The sequence below is a fragment of the Drosophila persimilis genome, unplaced genomic scaffold (genome assembly GCF_003286085.1).
Source record: "Drosophila persimilis strain 14011-0111.01,24,50 unplaced genomic scaffold, DperRS2 tig00000000-arrow-pilon, whole genome shotgun sequence".
In the NCBI taxonomy this organism is placed as follows: Eukaryota; Metazoa; Arthropoda; class Insecta; order Diptera; family Drosophilidae; genus Drosophila; species Drosophila persimilis.
This window is the reverse complement of record NW_020825288.1, coordinates 9,748,495-9,772,625: the sequence shown is the minus strand read 5'-3', so window position 1 is coordinate 9,772,625 and position 24,131 is coordinate 9,748,495. Positions and strand designations below refer to the sequence as shown.

General features: G+C 46.2%; 1 protein-coding gene across 2 annotated transcripts in view; it reads right to left on the bottom strand.

Annotated features, from left to right (window-relative positions):
• LOC6587621 overlaps positions 1–23,526 on the bottom strand; it is a 31,562-nt gene extending 8,036 nt beyond the window's left edge. For both annotated transcript variants that reach the window (XM_026984216.1, XM_026984218.1), the window contains exons 1-2: positions 23,351–23,526; positions 6,604–7,651 (exon numbers count right to left, since the gene is read on the bottom strand). In XM_026984216.1, the coding sequence (XP_026840017.1) occupies positions 6,604–7,072 (469 nt within the window). In that variant the 5' untranslated portion in view covers positions 7,073–7,651; positions 23,351–23,526. The remainder of the gene's footprint in view (positions 1–6,603; positions 7,652–23,350) is intronic.
• Positions 23,527–24,131: the final 605 nt, after the last annotated feature.

Here is a 24,131-nt window from a genome sequence, read left to right as displayed (position 1 = left end):
TAGCATACTTTTAGGCGCTTAAAGCCTTAAGAGTTCCCAGCCAGACCAAGCATCAGCACCGGGCAGAGCACAGCACAGCACACCATCATCATCAGCATCTGCATCGATGATGGCAGCAGGCAGAGCAAAGTTGACTGACTACATCAAAAAGCAATTTTCCATTTGTTTTACAATATGCCCGACCCCTCTGCTTATCCCCCCCCCCTTACACGCACACACTCATACTCACACTCACAGATTGTCGCACACATAGCCATCTGGATGTACGACTTCCATGTGTGTGTTTGCGTTCAAAGTGTGTTTGGCTTTCCATAAACTCGCAAATCGCTTAAGCCGCCTTACGAGAAGTTGTAAACCTCTTTGCTTCCTTTTTTTCTGCTCTCTTACTCTGACTGAATCCTTCTGCCTCTGAAGCAACCCGCACTCTGATTCCTTCCCTTTCTCTGCAGCCTTTTCTCTTTCTTGTGTTGTTTTTCCACATGTGCCTGGTTTCAAATAGAAATCGTGATAGCAACGCAGCATAATCAATGCTGTCAAGGCAGTCTGCGCCTCGTGTCTGCTTCAATTTCGTCACAGCTACTAGGAATCGTATGCCTACACCCACGTCCACACGCCCACATCCACGCCTCTGCCACACCCTCTCGAGAAACAATATCCGTTTGACTGCTGCTTGTTGCGCTGTTCCTGCTGCTGCTCCTTCTACTTGTACTTCTCTTTCATTTTCATCGACAGCTTCCACAATGTTTTCTTTCTCTGTTCTCTTTCATTTTATTCCTACTATTTTTTTTCGCACTCCTGGCCGTAGTTTAAGCCCGGCCCTTACGGCCATTTGCCTTTCGGAAATTAGGCCGGGCTTAGGTTTACGGCAGCCCCTGCAGTTTGAGTGGCTGATGCAGATTTCCACATGGAACATATGCCACATATGGCAGACCCACTGAGGGTTCCGGCTAGGCGCTGGGAGCAGAGCGATGATGAATTTTTGCGAGTAGTGATTTGGTCTGGCAGCCAGAAACAAACGGAAGAAGAAAAACTTTATGGCCCTTCGATGGATTGCCAGGGATATGCCCTAAGCGAGAGCATCAATTCAGGCTTACCAAGGCACCAGCAGCTTATCCGGATTTAAAGCCATTCCATCCCAACTCCAACATCAACTTCCACCCAACCCATAATGACCTTAAATTTTTGCAATGGCTCTCAACGGTTTACCGCCCCCTGGCAACTTTTATGCAACTTTGCCACGACAAAGGATGAAAAAAACGAGCAAAAAACGAGAGGAAAATTGTGAAATATGTGCAGCTGTGATCATAAAACGTTTATTGACTGCAAAATTCAATATATCATGCATTCACCATTATGACAATATGCAGTTGCACAAACACACTCGGGTATGTGAGTGAGCTCCACGGGCGTAGCTCTAGGAACTGATCAAGATGACTATCCCTTATAGCTTATAGCCTTATAGAATCCATCCAAAAGTCTATTATTTTGCGGACAGTATGACTTTAGAGTACATATTATAAGTCTTCTTTGTTGGGATATTTTCGCTTGCCAAGTAACCGTGTACCCCTTTTTGGGAACAGCAATAGCTACGCCGCTGGCTAACACACTCATACATATGTATGTATGAACGTATGCTAGTAGTAGGTGGGGGGCTACCCGCACACTCATAAACTTTCAGCCACGCAACTGAGTTGAGCTCGCACAGATTTAGTTACAAATGAGCGCGGTAAATGCAATGGGTGGAGACGTGGGTGAGATGGGGGAGCAGCTGCTCGGCAAACTAGAGGCAGACGAACTTTTTACAGACACACGAGACCGGTTCTGGGGGCACTCAATGGAGGAGCAAGTGCAAGCCATGTGATGAACTCACTTGTGATAATTTATGGGTAATATTTTTATTGTCATATAGAGCGGCAGACGCTGGGAGCAGGAGAACAGGAGAACAGGAGCCTGGAAGGAGGCAGGAGTACTGTGGCAGACGCCACGTCGCTACCAAACTAATTTAACTTATTGTCTGGCTCTCAGCCCTGTTCCTGCCTCTTTTCTTGCTGCATTGGTTACTGCCTCGACTCCTTGCCAGCTGCTTATCCCGTTGCGGCTTTCTGGAGCATGATGTGCAATAATTTCAAGGCGAAAAAATTCCTTGCATACTTCCCAGCGCCACGATGAGCCATGAGGCTGGAGGCTGGAGGCAGGCGAACGAAGTCGAGTTTGCATCTTAAATATTTTATGTTAGTTTTCAAGTTTTGTTTTCTCCGCTCGGCTGTCAATTGCCGCAGTCACCCCTAAGCGCTTTCTCGCACTCTCCCCTATTTGCCCCAACTGCAAATTGGTTTTCCGGATGATAATACGAACATCCAATAAATGTTTTAAAGTTAAACAATTTACGCGCCAGACAATAACAAACTTTTACACATGAATTCTTCATGTAATTACGCGTGGCCAAAAACGAACAAAATTAACAAAAAAGTATAAATTGCGCGGTTGCACAAACAAACAGGATCCCGCAGACACACACAGTCGCTCATGGCTCTGGGGCAGAGATATATGTACAATATATTGTGGGTTTTTGTGATAATTAACGCAATATTTCTGCCGCACAAAATGCTAAAAAGGACCAGCAATATCGAATAACTTCCGCGCCAACAACAGGCACAACAAATTCTTGCAATTATTTAGCATAATGCATAAGCAAAAGCAGTATACCATTCCATGTACGAACATACATATGCACAAACGTATATACAGAAAAGCGAGAATATATTTGCATAATTTTAGAACAGCAAAATTTGAGTTGAAATTACAATTTGAAGTGGGTGGAGTGCTGGAACGAAGTGAGGAGGAGTCTGAGAGTGGTCTACGGTCAACGTTTTTGTAGACAAATTGGCGCTGTTACAGTTTTGAAAAGTTGCTGACATATTTCGCCAGGCCAGGCCAGGCCAGACAGGGACAGAAAACAGTGAAAGATAGAGATAGAGAGAGATAGAGAGAGAGCTGGGCACTGCCATGATATAATTATGTGTTGAATTATGAATTGAAATGCTGAAAAGTTTTTATAGTTTTTATGCGCTCTGAAAACTTGCCATTCAACTAACATTTTCGGTCAACATTTATTGCTAATTCTAACTTCTGCGTGTGCGAAAATGTTTTTAGATGATTTTAATGCACTCAGATCCTATTTGGGCAGAGTCAAAGTTTATCGAGTGGCACAGAGCATCCGAGAAGATGGCGACTAAAAATAGCAAAAAATTCAGGGACTTTTCTTCGTTGTTTCTCCGATGATGGAGTATTATAATTTGATTAAAAGCAGAGCAGACCAGCTTTCAGCAGAAAAGAAAATGATAAATCATACATTATTACCCAAAGACACGGACAAACTCGGATTTATTTGCATTTCTAGGACAAAAATGAGCTGGTATTTACTTGGAAATACTTGTTGTGTTGTCCTGCTTCTGTTTTTCTGCTCATTTGGTTGCCTTTTCATATTTATATTTATATTTTCGTATCATTTTTATTAAAGTCGAGCGAAAAACAGGAATTTTTGCATTGGGCGAACAGTCATCAATAAGCTTGTCAGAGGACATGTGCCATCCGTTTCAGTTCCAGCTCCATCTCGGGCTTCATCTTCATCGTTCGCTTCCTCTTTATCTGCAGCTTTTGAGCTTCTTCGTATTTGCATGTGTCCGTGTTGCCAATAAACATAAAAACGAATGCCTGCCATGTGGGTGTCCATTGTTGTCCTGGCTGGTGCTTCAGGATGCCGACGCCCCGCCAGAATGTTTTCGTATCAATTCAATTATATTTGATATCACACAGTTGCCACACAAAAGCCTGCATCAATGGCTGATGCCGGGTTTAATATTGCTGACAATATTATTGCTGTCCCGTGGATAGTTTACGAGACGAGTATGTGCTGCCCCTGGATTGCCCCTTTGAACTCTGCTGAAGTTTCTTGAGATGCTTCAATCAGTATTCTATCCAACTGAACCGTTTGATTCGCTTGGATCGATCCCGGGGCCGTTGATTATCCCAATCCCAGCTGTTTTATAAAATTGATTGTGTGGCTAATTGTGCAGCAGCCGCAACACTTGCCACACAGATTCCTTTGGCCTAATCCCTTTAATTTGGCCCAAAAACACACTCACACAAAGACAACAAAGGTGTAGCGTAGTTTGGGCGTCAGTAGGTTGCGTGTTTCGGCTCTGATAACAAATTGCAGTGCAGGAAGGGGTGGGGATGTGTTGCGTGGTGGGTTTCAGGGGTGTTGTCGGTGGGTGAGTGGTGGCTGAGTGCGGCTGATGAGCCAAAAATAAACCACACGAACCTTTTGTAATTAAATGTTGAAAGCAATTTCACGCCCAAAACCAATTCACGCAAGCTATAATCAGGTGTGGGTCTTTTTCGCTCTCTCTCTCGCTTTCTCTCACTCTGTATGTGGGTATATGTGTGTGGTAAGGGGCGTTGTTTGGGCCGTTGGTTTAAATAAATTTCAACAAAATGTGCGTAATTAATGCGCCAAACTGGACCCAACAGCATGAGGGCTCTATAAATCGTTCGCTATCAATTTGTCTGTCTGTCCATTCGGTCCAGAAGAGTGTCTGAGTACGTCAGTGTGTGCATGTGTACGTGTGCTGTGGTCTGCCTCATGTTGCACGCACAATCAGTCGCCTTTCGGCTCTTATCGACTGGCACTGGCCATTGATTGCAGTTCATTAAGCACGCGCAGGCCCAGGCACTTTCCATCCAGGCATCCCTCAGCGGCTCGCGGACCCAGAGGCACTTTTCCCAGGCGCCAAACCGACCCCGACCCCAACCCCAGCCCACCCCAACATCGACACCTGATAACTTGGCCAACTCATTAGCTGGCCATCTCTTTCGCTCCTTCGCTCCTTCGCTGGATACTGCTGACCGTTTGCCGTTGCCATTGCCATTGGCATTCCTTGAACGTCTCCCGTGCCTTAACCTTTTCGTTGTGCATATATTTTCATAATATTGCCATCTCGCTTCCCACCATTTCTCTCGATTCCCAGCCTTCTCTTTCTCTTTCGCTCTGCATCTGTATCTGTCCGTCTCTCGTTGCTTTTGGCCATTATTGTTGATTGCTTATTCATGCATTCATTCATTTATTCATATGCCCGAGTCTTCGGCGATGAGCACTTTACTTGTTTGCCTTGTTATCAAAATGAAAGTTTTTCCCCAACCCCCAACCCCCACCCCCAGTCCCACCCCATTAGCATCCCCTCCAATCTCCACTGGCAACAACTGGCCAAAATTAATTGCGGCTGGCTTCGGTTGGCTGTTTATATTTTAAATTAATTATAAATATTTATTTATCCTGATTAGTTAAGTGGGTGGTGTACCCCTTCCATGCTCTGGTCTGGTATGGCTTGCCATGCTCTGCTGGAAGATGGCTTAACCAAATTGATTTCAGTTTATTTTAGCATTGCACAGCACTTTTGCCCCACCGCCTCCATGGATTACAAAGCGCTGGCTTTAAAGCCAGGCCAAAACCGAACCGAAGCCAACAATTCAGCCAGCGGCCAGCAGCCGTCCATTACTCTTGGCCGTGGTTCCATATCTGTTCCCCGCTCCCGGCTTCTTGCTAACCGAATTCATTTCTCCCGTTCTGCTCTTCTTTTGTGGTTTCCTATAATTGATAGCAGCATCAATTTCCAAACGAAATAATCAAGCAATCCAGTGCAGCAGATACACAGATGCACAGAAAAAAGATACAGATACACATGAGACCAGCTCACGTGGCTTGATTTGCCGTGCTCTTGCCTCCTTCCTTCCGCTGCATACTTTCGTGGGCCAAAGTTAATTTCAGGTTTAAGTGGCAGCAACAGCAACGTACAGGCAGTGGCAGTGGCAGCTGCTGCTGCTGATGTTGCTACTGCTGCTGCTGCTGCTGCTGCTGCTGCTGCAGAATCAGGCAAAATTATTGAAGGCAGCCAAGGAGGAGACGTGGATGGAGACTGGGCAAAACGTTTAAATGAAAAACACGAGTCAATTTATATTGCGCTGCCATCGCTGCTGACGTGCCCCTTTTCCTAGTCAGTCCCTGCCCCACTGCCAGCCGTTTAATCTTCCTCCGTTTCTTGGCGCTATTTTCAAATGTTTTTCCTTTGCTGTTTAGCCATTTTTTCGTGCTGTGGCAGTTGTAGCGTTTTAGACGTGGCACAAAAACCAAATCCAACCACACACACGTCGCCTTCGTTCATTTGGCCATGTCTGTATTTTTATTTTTTGTTTTGGCCAAAGCTCTACAAAAATCTGCACAAAAATGCACGGAAATTCATCTTGATTTGTGTTGAGCGTTTTTATTTATTTTTTGTTGCTTCTTCTGCCCCACTCTGTGTCCTTCTGTCTGCGTCTCCCACTGTACGGGTATCTGTGTCTTATTCAAGGGCCCAAACTGCTGCAGTTTTTGTTCCTCCGCACATCCCAGTATACTTCAGTTTTGCGGTTTGTTGGTTTGTCGGTGTGTCTGTCCCTTTTTTGTGTGTTTGTGGGGCGTGGCGCACTAAATCAGAGACATTTAAGCGCATTTTGTTAAAAGTCACTTACTGCGCTGGGCCATGGCCATGGCTGGCTTGTACTTACCACAGAAGACGCAGAGCAGCAGCAGCCAGTGCAGGAGGCTGCCACCGCTAATGTTGCTGTTTTTTTTGATAGTGTGGCTATTGTTGTTGTTGTTGTTGTTGTTGTTGATGGTGATGGTGATGTGGCTGCCACAACGACACCTACGCGCGACGGTCGCTGCTGTCGCGATGTCTGTTGATGGCAACATGTTGCTTGTGACTCTGTGACTCTGCATTTCCGCGTGGTAAGTGCTGGCTTTGGCTCCTCGCAGTTTTCCCTTCTGTCGATGCACCCCGCACCTGCAACCGGGCGGGGTCGGGGACTGGGACGGCGACGGGGGCCACCCCGGGCCAAGGATAGCCGCCGTGAGTGATGTGGATAGAGTTGATAGCGTCTGCCACATTGTCACCGTTGTTTTGGCCACTTTGCGAGCGTTTGTTGTTGCTGTTGTCCTCTTGAATGCCGCCCGACTGCTCTTCAAATTAGACATTAATTAGGAGGGAAATTTGTTGTTTCGTTTCGGTTTTTGATTCTTTGCTCTCTCGGAGCTGTACTAAATAAAATTCCCCTTTACTTTACAAGCACTTGGTTACGTATATCTTTTGATTTTCTTCGCTAATTTGATTTGCTGTTTACGTACATATGTATTTTCCATTTGTTTTTCACACTTGAGCACTCGAAACTTTTCCCGGTCCTGATACTCGCGTCATTTCGTTCTTTCTCTGTCTTTGTCTCTGCTGCACAGCGAACGCGTCACACAACCGTCGGAGTCGAATGCCGCACGAAGTTTGCTTGCGACACGAAGTTGTTGTTGCTGCTGCTGCTGCTGCCGAGCGGGGCAATGCCGCAAATGTTGCTGTTGTCAATTGCCGCGGATGCCACTCAGCAACATGTTGCCTGGAAAGTGTCGGTGGCAGTCAGTCGCCTGCTTGGGCCTCGGCCTTTCCGCGAAATTGTTTGTCACTCGACATTTATAGGCGTTTTTAGTGTTGCCCCTAATTGCTTCATATGCCTCATCTGCTGCATCGCACTCGCACACGCCCGACCAGTTCTTTGGCTTCTTCCTGCCCTGCAACGGGATAGAGAGAGGAGAAATGTTTCAATTAGTTGTTGACAAAGCGGGGGGCAGGCAAAATATTAATTTTATTGCTCGTCGTAAAGTGTACAAAGTTCCTGATAAATAATATACGACTACTCGGCAAATGCACCAGGGAGTCGGTCGAAGAACTCGGCAGCACATTCTAGCGATCGTCACGTGCCGAGACCTTGCCGCTCCGGACTGATTTATGGGGCAGTGTCTGTCGCCCGCGATTGGGCCTGGCCTGCCCATTGACCTTACTCAATCGCCGTGGCGGAACGTGCCCCGGGGCCAAGAATGCGACCCAAACTGGAGAGTGCTGGCTAATTAGCAGCCAGTCAGTCGTCCGCCAGTCTCACAGTCTGCCACTGTCATCCGCAACAATGGCATCCAATTTGGATTTGGATATTGCGCCGGGGGGCTATCAATGGGGTTTGCATTATTTATGGCATTCCCGATTCCTGAGCTGCTCCATTATGCGCGCTTCACTGCCGGAAATACACTATTTCCAATCCTTCAGTCGCTCTGTGCGATCCCCAGCGCTGGAAAAAAGAGTTGCACGCTTCCTGCCTCCCATTGTATCTCAATTGCAGCCCGCACACATTCACTGCTGCCTGAACAAAGATTCGGGATTGGTTCTGGCCCCATAGAAAGTTTGGCTAATTGCTGAGGGTGGCAGCACCGCCATTGTCTGATCCCACCCATCCTGGCAACAGCCCATCATCCTATTTTCTGATGGAAAATCGTGCACTGAAACCAAAAATCACTTCCGCTTGGTCATCAATTGGGGGGAGACTCATCCTCAACCCCTTGAATGGGATCTGCTGCACTTCACACATCATTTCCTCTGCTCAACATTTATTATGCCATTTGTGTGAGACCAAATTGTCACAATTAGTCGGCAGGAAGGAGGGCGGGGCGACAAAGGCGCACCAGAAGGGCAACAGCGTTGCATCTATATTTAGTCCCTGTACCTCTCTCCATCTCCCCGTCTCCTATTCCTCTTTCACCCTACTATATGCCTCTGTTACATTGTCGAACCTCTCTCCGATTCATTTATAATATTTTGTCATTGTCGGGGTCTGTGTCTGTGTCTGTGGGTTGCTGTTGTTGCATTTTATTATTAATTTGTTTGTCATATTTTCACGTTTGTTTATTGATTAAAATGTGCGCACAGGCGGCTGAAAAGAGGGGATTTTTAAAGGTGGGGGACGGGTGTGTAATGTATGCTGCCAGCCGTTGTTATACCCTGTACTCGTTAAGCCTAGGGTGTATTGTATTCATGATAGGGAACGCGTTTGGTATATTGTTTGGTATGAAATATGAACTTAGAGATAGAAGAATGTACTTTTAAGTATGAAATTCGTCGGAAATTTAACCTCAATTATAAGTATAAATATATGCACATATATATCAATTCATCAATAACCCTTGATTCGAATTACGCCTAGAAATTACAAGGCAGCATATCCATCGCTTTGGTACTTATTCTAAGAGTGTTTTTAATAATCTTTTGTACTGGTTAATTTCCATTAAACTATAGGTACCAAGAAAAATATTAAAGCACTGGGTATCTCATAGTCGTTATGCCATCTGTAGCGCTCTACTTGCTGTTTCTGCGGTGGCAATGCTTCTTTCGCCGCTGATGCTGCCACTGTTGTTGCTGCTGCCGAAAACATGTGTTGCCAGCAACATTATCACTGCTGTTGCAGCATTGTTATTTTTATTCCCCGTCTGTCCCGGCTCCACCTTCACCCGCTATACCCGCTACCCGCTACCCACTGCCGCTGTCTGGTATTTTAAATAAAACATCATTTTTTGTAATTGTTGCCTCTGCGTGAAACATTCTATTGCCCCAGCAGTCATCTGTCGACCCATTCCCAGACCCCAGACCCCAGTCCCATCCCTAGTCTTTCCTTTGTTCACCTAGCCTCTAGGCCCGGCCCCCATATCTGCGCCCCTCGCCACTCAGCCCAGCCCCTTGGTCTTGTTTGTTTGTACAAATTATTATGAATGATAATTTTGTCTGTCGCATTTTTCATACATTTTTCCATCCTCTGACGCTTTTATGGCTGCCATTGTTGGTTTTTTGTATGCCTGTGGCTTTGTTTTATGAATTTCATAATTAATTGTGTTTGACAGGGACCTAGTGTTTTTACAACGACCAACCATTTTTACATTTTGATTGATTCTACATGATATTTTGCCATTTATCATCATTGTGTACCGTAGTTTGGAGCAGAGCAGATTGAGATGGAACAAAAGCTGGAAATATTTATAAATACTCCAAAATGAATGCGCATAGAATGCTGGCCAACCGTACTCAATTCTATTCATTTTAATTAGCCAATTGCGGCTTTACTTGACATAATTATTGGTCTTAACATTTGCCTCTCAGCCCCAGCCATTCCCAATGTGTCACTGTCAGTGTGGCAAAACATTCGTATTGTAATTGTCATTCCTGCCATTCTTCTTGGCAGAAAATTGTCACATATGTATCTGCATGCTTGTCTTTGGCATATTTCGGGCCAGAGACAAATGACAAAAGCCGCCAACGAAAGACAATTAGCCAAATGGAGACGGAGCGAGCGGGAGAAAGCCGCTTAGAGTCCTTTCATTCCGCGTTGCTTTTAATTAAAAGCAGATTAGAATTGCGCGTGCAACGTATTATTGTGGGGGATGGGGGGAACCCAGGTCAGGGCCTCAGCCCACTCACCCCCTCGCCTCGCCCCACTGCTACCCCAACCAGTAAGAACGCTTTCTTCTACCATTCCAGGCGCATTTGTCTGTAGACATTGACAATGACAGCAGCTCAAGAGTAGCTCTGACTGAATGTCGTGTGTATCTGTGTATCAGTGTCTCTGTGTGTGTGGGGTTAACTGTCTCAGACAACTGCGGGAATAAAGCCAACGCCATTTGGAGTGCCACACTCCACCCCGCACTTCAGTCCCAGCTCTTTCCACTCTTGTCGTTACTTTTAATTCGAGTGCTTGAATGAAATATTTTTATGCATACTTCTTGGATGCACTGCTACTGCTACTGCTCGCGGGGAGGAGCCACTTCTGGGGCGGACAACAGGGAGCAAGAGGGTGTCTTTGCCTTCAGGGCCTCGCCTTGTTACTCGCCACATCAGTCACCGCTCACTTGACACATTTCGCCTGCCATGATGCAATTGGCACCGAGACATGCCCAGCACATGGGCAATAAAAGTTGCCGTTGTTGCTACTGCGGGGTGGATTTTGCTGCCGCCGCTGCTGCTGCCACCGTTGTTGATGAGTTAAAAATAGCTACAAGTTTTTCACACCAAATTGCCCGAGATGCAGCCTTGCTGCACAGCCACGCGATGCGTCGACAACAAATTGAAATGTTGATTTCAAAGTTTCGGATCTTCGCGCTGCATCGACAGGCCTTCCAGCTGTCAGGTGAGACCCTAGGATTGTCATAAATCTGTCGCCGCAGTCGATGACATTTTCGGCATTGATCTGCGGAGTGCAGTCGGTTAAGCTTCCTGTATTTGGGGGCTGAAATTTAATTGCCTGCTCGCAATGTTCGCACCAAGTCAAAGATTTTCACATCAGCTTAATTACGGCACGGACCACGTGCTATCCGTGCAGCATTCCCCATCAGTCCCATTCCATCAGCATTTAAATTCAGACATGCACACACGGACTCGGCAGAGCAACATGAGATGGGGGCTGTAGCTGTGGCTTCAGCAGCTCGTTGCCTCCAATTTGCTGCACTTAATTGCCACAAAATGCGCATAAATGCGTTTTTATTAAATTCGCTTTAAAATTGATTTTGCACGCCCCACGATCGGCATGTGGTTGCACAGTCCTGCCCCACATCCCAGCACTTTCCCACATTTGCGGTTGGTTCTGCTCTGAGCCTTTTGCATGAATGGCTTTTATTCATAATCATATTTTGTGAATTCATGTACATTTTCTCTCTCTCTCTGTCTCTCTCTCTGTCTCTCTCTCACTCTCTCTTCTGTCCCGAGCGTTTTGCTGATTTCGTTTATTGCATGCCGCGAGGCAACTTGACTTTGAATCTTTGGTGCCGCTTCTGGCTTCTGTTTCCACTTTTAATGCCGCGAATTAATTAAAAGCCTTTCGCAGAAGCTTAGAGAATGATGTGCATTGTTGCTGTAGCTCCGTTTTTCATGCTGGTATTGCCGCCACGCCCATTTGCATTTAATCTTGGGAAAAATTAATGCGAGCTGCGATTCGCCGAGCGTGCGAAATTTATAAATGAGGCAAGAGAAATAAGATGAAGATTAAGGGTCAGAACAGAAACAGTGTGTTGTATCGGCATTGGGTTCAGAAAAGGGATTGCAGTCGCTGATGGAGATACCAAGGCCTCAAAGATGCTTCTCCTTCTTCGGAACAATCTCTGACCCCCAGCTAATAACATTTGGCATTTTCCTTTGCTTCTTTTCTCTGCCCAAATCTCACACAAAATCCAATTACGTAAAGAGGAAGAACCCCAGCGAAGGTCACAGCTCGACCTCTGCCCACCTACCCAAGCACTCACTCACTCTCCCACCTAAACAATCCCCCCTCCTATTTCCACCCACAGAGAGCACTTGAAATCCAATTTTCATAATAAGCATGAAAGGCAAGCGCCAAAAAAAAGAGGATAACGGATGCGAATTTAATAATAATATAATTTCGGCACAATTATCTCAACAAATTAAGCCAAACCGCCGGGCAGTTCAGTTCAAGTGAGCAGATCTAACCTTGTTGTTGCTGGTTTGCTGAGGGTGTTGCTACTACTTCTGCCCCTGCTGCTGCTGCTGCTGGTGCTGCTGTTGTAGGCTCTTTGACCCAAAACGACAGCTCATTTTGCGGGCAGCTCTCGAGCACATGGGCCTGGGGTCGGGTCGTGCCTTTCGAGTATGGCCCGCTCTATGTAATTAAATTGAAATTTCAATATTGCGAGTGGCTCAGAGGATGCCAAAATGAGTGCTGGAGGGGCAGCAGGCAGCTGGCAGCGGGCAGCGGGCAGCGGGTGGCGGGCGGCCAGAAGGCAGTCGGCAGCTGTCGTCCGTCCCTTCGGCGGAACTCTGCTGATTTATAAGCCGTGGCCAAAAATTGCTGCAAAATTAAAGTGTAATTTATGGGGCAGGCTCGCAGGCAGACTCTGCATATCCTGCGGATCCTGTTTATCCGCCAAGTGCGTGAGCCTGCTGCTAGGCGACCTTGCTACACACCTCCCACCCTCCCTTCCGTCCACTCACCCAGTCACACCGAATCAGCGATGTATGCGAAAAAATGAAAATACTTGGCGGGCTTAATGTTGCCTGGCCAACTTTGACCCGCCCCGGCGGCTCTTCACCTGCCACCCTGCCACCCTGCCACCCCGCCAACCCAGCCCATACGCAAAGTGTTAATGTGTTTATGTGGATGGCGATGGCGATGACTCTACCATACGTCCATGTGCCTGATCCTGGCTGACTGCCTCTGCCACTGCCACTGGCCCAGTAAGAGCAACAGCCCCTGCCATCCTGTGCCTACTTCGAGTGTCCTTTGCTCTTTTGCGTCGTTTGCCACTTGAGTTATTTAAATTGCGAAAGTGGCGATGGCAGCAGCGGGGTTGTTTTAAGGCCCGGCCAGAACAAAAAGATTGATAAAATATGTTAATTGCGCTTGTTGTGTCTTGTGTGTCGGCGGACCAGCCTGGCGGCAAGTATCTGCTGCAGCAGCCTCCAGCCTTGCTTGAAATTGTCGCCAACAATGCTGAAAAGTTAATTTTCTTGGCATTCTGTAGCGTAAATTTAAGGCGTTTTAATTATGTTTATTGCATGCTTCAGGACCCCGGCCCTGGGCTTGTGATTGTGCCTTTGCCTGTGCCTGAGACTATGCCTTTGTCAGGACTTGGTTAAGGCCGACCACAGTTGCCATGCGGCTTCTTTGTTGCCCCATCCAGAGGCACTGTAGCCAATGGCAACACCAACAACAGAAGCAGTCGCGGATTTCCCGTGGGCCATGGACTTCAATGGAATGGGCATCCATATCCGCGTTGCTCACCGACCATCTAATTAACCCAATTATTAGTTAACGCTGGTCAAGTCCCAATTCCAATCAATTCAACGGAATTGTCGTTTGCGGGATGGGGTTGTCTTGTATCCACATTCGACTAGCCACAGATACATATATTTTCTTTTACAGTACTACAAGTAGCAGTATGACTGCGCGGTGTGGCTTATGTTCCCAGTGTGTGTTCATTATAATTTATAATCATTTCTTTGGCAACAGACGTGTAACTGTTGCCCAAAGTTTAATGAGCCCAGCAGGGGCTTCCACAGAACAGCTGCTCACCTGCTGCGATTATTGTTCCAAATATTAAACAATTATTTCAATTATAACTCAATCTCATTGCAATGTCTGTTATCCCTCGTTCCATTGAACATTACAATAGCGGGAGGTTTCTCTGTTAAATAAGGAATTCGTAGGAATGGGAAGGGGAGCAAGCGAAATGCTCCCTGGAGGAATTCATATAAAGGAAGGCTACCAGAGAGAGGATGGTCCCACAAAAATCACACTCAGCGAAAGAATGCTACAAAAGAATAGTTTGAGAGAATTTGACAAGCTTGAACTATAGATCTATAATTCTGAGTTTTCTTTTATTTTCTTTTGTTTTTTCTCTGCGTTGAAACCAACATTTGAACCCCTTTATATTCCCAGTGCAGCAACAGAAACATTTGCACAAAATCAACAATTTAAATATAGTAATGCGAAGTACGTTTTGACCGCTTTCACGCTTGACCCACAATCAACACATTCTCCCCAGTTTAACCTTTGACTCAAGCACACGCTCACACACACTCAGTGAGTTATACACACACAACACATGTACAAAACAGACCGGAAAGGGACAGCGCAGGGCATGGACAGGGCAGCGTTGCTATGTTTCTCTGTTATTGGCAGCCAATCGAAGGCAGTTCCCAGAGCTCTCTGGGGCAGCAATTATTCGTGAGGTTTGCATGTGTTGTGCTTTGGTCGGTTCCCAGCCAAAGGTTACATAATCAAGGCTCAGGCAGGGCAAGCTGTAGCACGGGCAGTAGCAACAAAAACGAGTAACCAATTCGAGGCATCTTTTATGTGGCTTGACTTTTGCAAGCGACCCCAACCAGGCCAAGCAGCAAGCAATGCCAAAAAAACTTCCGACTTTTGGAGCTTTCTATTCACGTGTGAGACTGTGTGTGTGTGTGGGAAGTGCGTTTGTATTGGTGGCTTGTGTATATCCTTCCTGCCTCTTTCCTGGCGTCTTTGGCTTTTGTTGACTCAATTTCCGCATTTAATGACCCGTTGCCAAATATGCCTGAAATTTTCAAACCGATTCCAGCTGCTGGCTGCCTGCTCTGCTGCCGTTTTACCCCTCGACACGCTCCACTGAGAGTGTTAGTGTGTGTGCGTGTGGGTGTATGTGGTTTCCTGATTGAGTTCACCCCCGACCTCTGCCTCTGGCCCATTCGAGTGGGGGTAACTTTAAGACTGCACACTTTTGGAGGGTAAATCAAGATTATACATTATGAAGCGCAGCAAATGCAGAGGCTCAAGGGCTCAGAAGCTCATCAAAACATATTGCAACATCAGGGGTGCCGCTAATGATATCCGAAGCATTTGCCATTCCGGAATACATATAGCCTATTCCCCATTAGCGGGTAGCCCGGAGTCACTGTGGACGTGGAATGGAAACAAATAACCGAAATGCGATACGCAATTATAGCTTAATCCCTGGCAATAATCAGATGCTATACGAATGGCCCCGGCCAGATCAGCTGGGTGAATAGCACCAAGACCAGGACCAGGACCAGCGCCATAAGCAACACGGTTGTGTGTGTGAGCGTGCTCTCCTTAGCCGTATCAGTGTGGGTGTCGCATTGCTTTTGATAATGGCGCATAAATGTTTTTTAACAACAGCAAACAAAGGCAATCGAAAAGCCCCGAAAACGAAATCAAAGGAGCCTGAGGATTGGAAATTGTGGGGAAAGCATCATGGCACATAAACAACAATAAACACGCATGTCCGTCCCCTGCACTTCCCCCCCCGGTCCGTGCACCCCCTTCTATTGACCATATTATATTGGAAAAAGGATATGGCAACCAGGGTATTTGGGGATGGGACATCGACTTTCGCATGCATAGGGCGTCGTCGTCTTTGTCCTTTGGCCGACTCTTGTTTTCAATCCTTTGGACAAATAAAGTTTTTATGATAGCTATTTGTAACCTTTTTGGATTTGCCACCGCCGTCACTCTTACCACTCCGCACTCAATATGGCCTAATAGCGGTTAGGTTTCTTAAGGTTTGGTCCCCCCCTCTCCCCTTGTGCTCCCTTTGCTTTGATTTAAAAATATGTTTTATCCCCACATTGGTCTCTCCGATCGGACATTTAAAGCCCTTCCTTGTCTCATTTTGTCCCTTCTCTGTTTGCCGCCTGACTTTGTAGCGCATAATTTCAACATAATAACGTTGTCTTCGTGTTTGGTGTCCTTGGTCCTTTGTTTGCACTTCCCTTGTCATGACCACTGCGATTCGAGATGTCTGTAGCCAGCCGGCAACACGGGCTTTCAACACTTCAAGCCGAATGCGAAGGCCGTTGTTTACATTGCAAATTACATTTAACAGTGTTAATTTTTACCTTTCGCTATAAAAATGGCATTTCCATTCCGTAATTTATTTACTCTTTATTTCAAAAGTTGAACACACAATTATTTCGTATTAATTACCATTTGTTTGGCTGCTCTGCATGTCATTTCTGATTAATTGATGAAATAAATGGCGTAGTCTGCTGATAATTTTAGCCCATTTTTGCTTATTCAATAAGCAAATAATTAATCATAAAAAATGTATATGAAGGGAATATAAAGTTATGCTGTGCAATAAGTTATCTAATGGGAAATACGAGTGTATCCTCTGCAATGTCTCACATATCATGAAGCTCTTAAAACTCTTTGGTACACACACCAACACACACAGCAGAGGCAATAAAATCCATGTTAGCCATCATCACTTGAGGCAACTTTTTATGTCTGAGCCTCACTTAATTTGGCCATAAAACCATGTTTTTTATACCGTCTATTGTCTATTCCACCTACGTCTACGTCTAAGTCAAAGTCAAAGTCTTGCCTCGTCTCGAGTTCTGCGATGATGTCCGAGAATATTTATTTCTTTACAAATTACGCCTCACAAAGGAATTATGTGCTTATGCGATAAATTTTGTATGTTATGCCCAAAGTTTTTTGTTACTTTTAACATTCTCATGTAACGCTACATAAAACGGATGGAATGCTAAGAAGAAAAACACTCGGAAACTACTAAAAAGTCAGTTCACATGTCACCGAAATGAACAACAACTAACTAACAAAACCAATGACGGGGCCAGAGTCTTAGGCAAATGAATAAATGAATTGTTAGATGGCATATCAAAATCCGTCGATAAAAAACCATAAAAATATGATTCAAGTCGTGCATGATGAGCAGAGCCCCAATCCCCAGGCCCTTGCCACCGCTCCATCGATATCTCCTTCCCAGTTGGTTGCTTCATCAACGACGACAACATGAGCATTATTGTCATTCGCATTTGAATCGAACAAATATACTTATGTGTGTATATGTGTGGGTGTCTCTGTATGTATATACGGTAGCTTGTTTGTCACACATATCCAATAAATTTACATTTTTATCGAAAAAGTTTCTCCCTTATGTTGTTGTCGCTGCTGCTGCTGCTGCTTCACCAAAGCGGAAATATCAAAAATAAATCTCTGGCTTGTTTCCGTTGTTAGAATGCGAATAACAGCGTCTAACGCTTGTAATTGGCACACACACAAACACAGGGACACACCCAGCACACATGCAAAGACAAACACACACACATACACACACACACACACACGATGCCCACGATGGCTGACACATTTGAAACAAAAACATCAATTTGCGACTTTTAATGGCATCATCATTGACTCAATCAGTAGTGAAACTTTCATTTCATGTGCCACATCTCTCCGCTCAGGAGACAGCTCTGGCTGTCAGCAGCTCCAAGGACCCACTACCCATGGCATTCATTGTCTGCAGCTCAGGTTTTCCTCTTTATTGCGTTTTTTATAATTCCGCATACACAAATGAACGAGAAAATAAATGAGTTCGTGGCGGAGGACCACATAAGGAAACTCCTGGCGGTCTTCTTATTAATTCAGACTCAGAATCAGGTTGAAAATTGCCAAGTTAATGGAATTACGCAAGAACCCATCGAAATGTTTAGCTCTGGATGCACTGACCCAGGCATTCCTATGCGACTGTCAACCCTGCTCTTAAAATACTTTTTCGTATGGAAAATTAAATGATTTGTGACTTTTGTGCGACTTTTTCTTTGGTTCCCTCTTACGGATCGGATGTTTTACGACTCCCATGTGGTTTCTGTGCCACAAAGTAGGCAAAGTATTCGCCTTTGTTTTGCGCTCTTCGATTCTTGAGCTAGTGGCAAAGTATGCACATCATGTTGTGGTTGATTTTGCTGCTTTATTGCGTATTGTCTTCGGCTAGTTGGGGCACACAGCGTGTCAATTGAAAGCCTCTGTATTAGTCACACAACTCGTTCTGGCACCACCACCACCACCTGGCTGCTTCGGTTTACCCATTACCCAGTCCAGTCCGCAGTAGGCAGTCCTTGCTCCAGCCATTCATTGCGCCTGTCATTCAGCCATTCATGGCTGGGAAAACTACCACCCTGCCGCCCTCCCGCCAGCTCTCTGCTAGTGTCATGGAAACTAGTGTAAATGATGGGTGGAGTAGAGTCTGGTCCTTGTTGTTATTTTCCTTCTCTCCGTTTGCCACTTCTTGGCGGTCGATTGCGTGGGCGTGAATGAGATGAGTGAGCTACATGAAATGGAGAGCCCACTGTTTTGAGGCGTAGGATCTCCAGACACTGATGGATTAAGACTTGGAAAAGAGTTGAATTTTGCCCAATAATAAAACTAAAGTGAGGAATTTCGTAAAGTTTTTAAGCGGCAAGTACTGCAAGGGGATACCATACCCAAAAAGTGGCCTTAAACAACTTGGCGGATGAAGCTTAATCAGGGTATCAGGGCGGGTAGTATCCGCATAGGAGCCAGAAGAGAAATTAAAAACACTCATGCATAGATAATACCGGAATCGTGCTGCAGTGCACCCCTCCGGCCCCCCAGGTAGAAGCCAAAGAGTTTACCTGCCACCAGCGCAAGTCGATAAGCCAGCTGGAGCTGAGGATGTTGGCAAGATGAGAAAAAATACGAGTGTAGGGGAACGAAGAGAGCTGAAACCATGGCCATATTTACGTAAGCTTAAATCGCACCATGTGTCTAACTGGGAGTGTCTGTGGGGTATTTTCGTACGAGTGCTTGGAGGAGGACGCTTCGTCCGCCATGTGTTGCAAATTTTTGCAGCCCTTAGCTGCTCCCGCTTCTTGCTCCTGCTCCCTGCACGAATAAACTATGCGGCGGTGGCGGGCGAAAGTGCCGCCACTCGACTGCCAGCCAGTCCTGTCCTGGCCTGGGCGCGCCACAGTGCGTATGAGTTATGTAGATAACGCCCGGCGCAGCTCGACTGTGGCTGGCGGGCGGGCGTGCGGGCGACCGCAGAAAGTGTTTTACTCAAAGGCATCGTAACTCTTGCGCGGCGCGGAGCGGCGCTTTCTTTCTGACTCTCTCTCCTGGTTAGCATCTTTCCCGGAAAGAACTTCAATTTCTGTATCTGTTCTGCGACCCGCCCTGAGTTATTGGCAACTGGGGGAAGAGGGACAAAGAAAAAGAGAGCCGAAATCCCACTCCCCGCGCGAGATCATATTTTTTATCTGTTCTGCGCGTAGCTGCTCAAATTTAAATTAAAACTTCGGCACTTTAGCATTTTATCCTTGACTTTATAACTCGGGGTTAACATGGCAATGCGTGGGACGTCTTGTTTCTTGCTACTCCTACGGGGGGAGGGGCGCGGGGTCCCGGGAATGCGTGTGAAACTTTGTGTCCACATTTTGCGGTTGTAAAGCGTCAAACGCTTAAAACTTAAATAGTTATTTTTTCCGCTCTTCTTGTTGCTTCGTTATTTTTTATTGTTTTATTTTGCAGTCACTGCTGAAACGTTCTGGCTTTTATGGATCAACTTTGAGGGTTTGGTTTTCCATTAGGAAAAAAGTTTGGCTGAAATTTCAACACCGCACGGCGCTGATCCCACCCCGCCCCGCTTTCTGCATTTTGCTTAATTTTATTAAAATTTTGCATATTTCCGTAATTTTTTGTGAGACACTCTCCCACACAGCCGCAGATATTTTTTATGAGTCCAGGGCTGGTAGAGGGCATGCGAGTACTCGTATGAGTATTTCCGTATCGTGGTGCTAAAATGTAAAATGCTTATTTGAATATTTTATAAATTTTTCATTCGCGCCTTATTTCGCAAAATATTTTGCTCACATTCTTTGGAAAACTTTGACATTGGGGGGCGTGGCGGGGCGGCATGTGTGTGTGGCTATACGAGTATGCTAAATGTCTGAAACACGTCTGTCTATTTTCGCTAAGGGCCAGCACACATTATGGTCTGGACCAGCAGCTCCTGCACTTGCCCCAGGCTCGGTCACCATTCTCCAGCCGCAAAGTAAATTTGCATACCCATACATACGCGTGTGTATATGTGTGTGTATGTGTGTGTGTGTGTGGGTGGCTTGGCATTCATTTCCGGATGAAATTTATGCAATGGCTTAAATAAGCGCAAAAAATGCCATTTTACCCTCAGCAAGTGACAAAATGTGTGTTTCGTTGGGCATAAAAAAATAATTATGCAACGAAATATTTGGGAGAGGAGGACGAGAGGAGAAAATCATTTCCCAAGAAGCAGAGAAAACCAGAAGCAGAAACCAAAAGCAGGTGCTCGAGTACTTTGGACAAAATGAAACTTTATGCAATTGGAAAATGTTTTCAGGAGCATTTGCATGTGGCCTTTGGCAACTTTAGCATCAGCAACGAGTATTTACACATCCGTCAGGGGCCGGGGCTGGGGCTGGGGCTGGGGCTGGGGCTTGGGCTGGGGCTGGCATTTCTGAACAAAGCCCTGGGTCAAAAACACCACTGACCGACCGCATTTAGTTTTGTTGTTGATTAAGTGCTAGAGTGCAAGTTGCGGCTAGGGAAACTTTGCCCTTGCCAGTCCATGGTCAAGACAGAGCTCGGACGAATAGTTTTCAATGAAAACAAGATGTGTAGCTTAATCTCGCATCTTGCTGGGTCTTCCGTTTGAAGTTTTTGCCACAAGGCGGCACAACTCCACGGGGCAGAGTCCCCCTGTCAGATGCTTGTAGAATACACACAACGTGTCGTACACTTGATTTGATATGCAAAGTACTTGCAGCGTTTTATGTGAGATTCAATTTCATACACTTTGAGCCGCAGCTTGCTTGCTGCTTATGCAAAATCAATAAGGAGCATGAGCGAGAGGAAACTGTGAGGAAACAGAGTGCAAGAAAAATATTTACGCATGTCAAAGGGGTTACAACACCTAACAGGGGCCAGGGCTCCGGGCCAGGACCCCCACTAAGGCAAGGCCGTGACGCAATCGAAACGAAAACAAAAGCAGTACAAAGTGTGTTGTCAAACGCTCTCCCTGAAAGGGTTCCATTTCTTAGAGGAACGGAGAGAGAGTTGGGCCCATCAGAAATCAATTTCCTGTGGCAGAAAATAGAAAGCGAAAACTTTGCCGAAAAGTTAAAGCCAAAATGAAGGAAAGAAAGTCTTGGAAACTTTTTCTTCTTTTCGTGCCTCGTGTGGGTATAACTTTTACCTGTCGCTTTCGCAATAAAAACACTGGCATCTGCTGCCACAATCAGTCAAACCATCAATAGTTTGATTAGGTCTCTGTGCCACATGTTGACTTTAAGCAAAAAATTAGCTCTAAGCTCCCAAAGTTGCCTTGCCCCAGCAACAAATAAACAAAAACGAAACTTTGAACTGTTGCTGGCTATCTCGTAGAAAACTTTGACAACAGCCAGAGATACAGATACAACTACAGCTACTGGAGCTGGCGCTGGCGCTGGAGCTGGAGTGGCACTGGCTACATATGGTTACTGCCCCAAGCACTCGAGTTGACATTTAGCACTGCGTGTGCAACAAGGAAAACAACTCAAAGTCAGAATGGCCAAAATATGCACATAAATTTCATGGCCAAAAGTTGGCAAAATAACAGGCAACAACTGGTGGGGCATCCAGAATGGGAGAAGAGCAGAAAAAGTTGCAAATGTGCAGAGATAAGCGCATACAAGGCAATGGCAACTGCAAAACAACATCAGCGACAGTGAAATATAATGAAATTAAACAAATTGCTTGGATTTACCTTGGCTGCTGATGCTGATGCTGCTGCTGGGAAACTCTTGCTGCCGGGGCCCGAATCATTGTCAACGAGTGGCAAAGTTTTGCCCTTCTGACAAATCCCTGGTCGCCCTGCGACACGCCCAACCCCAAACCCGGCCCCCTGTACAAATGAGTTGTACTGGAGAAAGGTGGATGGGTTGGGCTCTGCTGCATAGCAAACGACAATTCATGTAAATTGCTTAATTTATTAGACTTTTTCAGAGGCAGCCCGGCCTGCGCCTTAGCCCAGAGCCCTGTCTGGTACTTCCGCCCGCGCCACGCGGCTTCCTGACTTTGACAGCGTCTCGCGACTTTGGCTTAAGCATTTCCAATTGTTGTTGGGGCTTTTCTATTTGCGCTCCGCTACAATTTCCCGCTTGTGTTCTGTGCTCTGACGGGCTTTTGTTTCGGCACAGAAAAAGTTTCGCAGCATTTTCCTAACGCTGTTTTACTTTGTTTTCGTGCTTATGTTTCTCGCTTTGGCTCAGATCGGCTCTGTTCTGCGAATTTGTTATCTTAATTCTTGTCATTTAAAACAAAAACACCAAAATAAGCGAGGAGAACCTGCCACCATTTGTTTTTAAATAAAACTCAAGGCAATTGAATACATTGGAGGAAGGCGTACAACTTTTGTGTAATACGCGTACAGATTAAAACTTTTGGCCCATGCACGCATACGCCTCGTGCGCCATTCGCCCGGCAATTTCTGGTCTCACGTTACGCATTCGCCCCGTTGCCGTTATAAAAACAGGCAGGCTGCTGTTGCTCCTGCCGCGGCACGTAATGGAGGACCGTGCCAGGGAATCGCTGTCGTTGTGCTTGTGCCGCCGTCAGCTTAATGGCAGCATTCATACAAATCACAGAGTTGCTCGCCCGCCCGTCGTTTCCTGGCTGCCATTGCACTTTTCCGAGCTGTTTTCTTGTTTTCTGTGCTTTTTTGGGTGGCGGCATGAATAATATACGGAAAAATCCAAGAAAATGTAATGCACACACAAATACACCGAGAAAACTGGCGGAAAACAGCGCGCCAACGTAAAGTGCAAGAAAAGCGCGCCAGGATGAACACGAGCACGCACACTTTTGCACACAGCAACATGTATACGTAATACGTACATATATAGGGGAACGTACAGAGTCTAGAGTCTGGCATTACAAAAAACTAGGTTACAAGTTGAAACTTGAAACTTGATGGCGTTACTTTTAGTGCCGGTTCCTGCCACCAGCCATCCTCGAAAAGCTGCTGCTGAGATGCCGCCTCCTCCGGCTCCTGCTTCAGCGTCAACAAATCCCAAATGTAAAATGAAATTCATGTGCAACATACCCGACACAGTACACAACAATCTTTCGATGAGCAAGTCCCAGATGCGGGACTTTTTTCTGTGAATCCTGGTTCCCTTTTGATTATCACATTAGCCGGGATTCGGAGGAGCACAAACAGAGGATTCGCGTCACTTGCTACTTGCCGGCTTTCGCAGACGAGGCTCTGGGTCTGGGCCAGAACTGCTTCACTTTGTTGGCTGCTGGCAACTGGCACGATGCGCTGGCCACCGACGGCAACTGGGTGACGAGGCGACTATTGCCATTTGCCGGATTCGCCGCAAGGGCATCGGCATCGGCATCGCCGGCTGCCTCGGCTGCCTTGGCGGAAACGAAACGAAGCGAGTGCTGCGAAAAGAGAGAGAATCTCGGCTCTCTCTTAGCTCTTGTATAACAGTTTCCATCGTTTGGCTGCTCCAGTTTGCCTCGGTGTTAGTGTGTGGGTGCGTATTTCACCCGAATGTGCCTGTGTGAGTGTGAAATTGTGTCATTAGGTGCATTTGTTTTCGTTGTCCTGTCCACCTTGTGCTTCATACCCATACCAACACCCCTGCTGTCCCGCTCTTTCCCTAATGCAGTCCAGCTCTTTCCCTGTCGCGTCCCCTGCTCGCCACAACATGGCGTATTTGCTGCCTCTTGTGCTTTTGTTGTTGCTGTTTATTTGCTTCATCTTCATGCCGTGTCACTTTTCGAGTGCCAGAGTGGGGCTGTATCCATGTGTGTGTGCGTGTGTGTGGATGTGTTGCACTGGTGTCTGTCAACTTGGCGCCGCTCATCTAACTAAA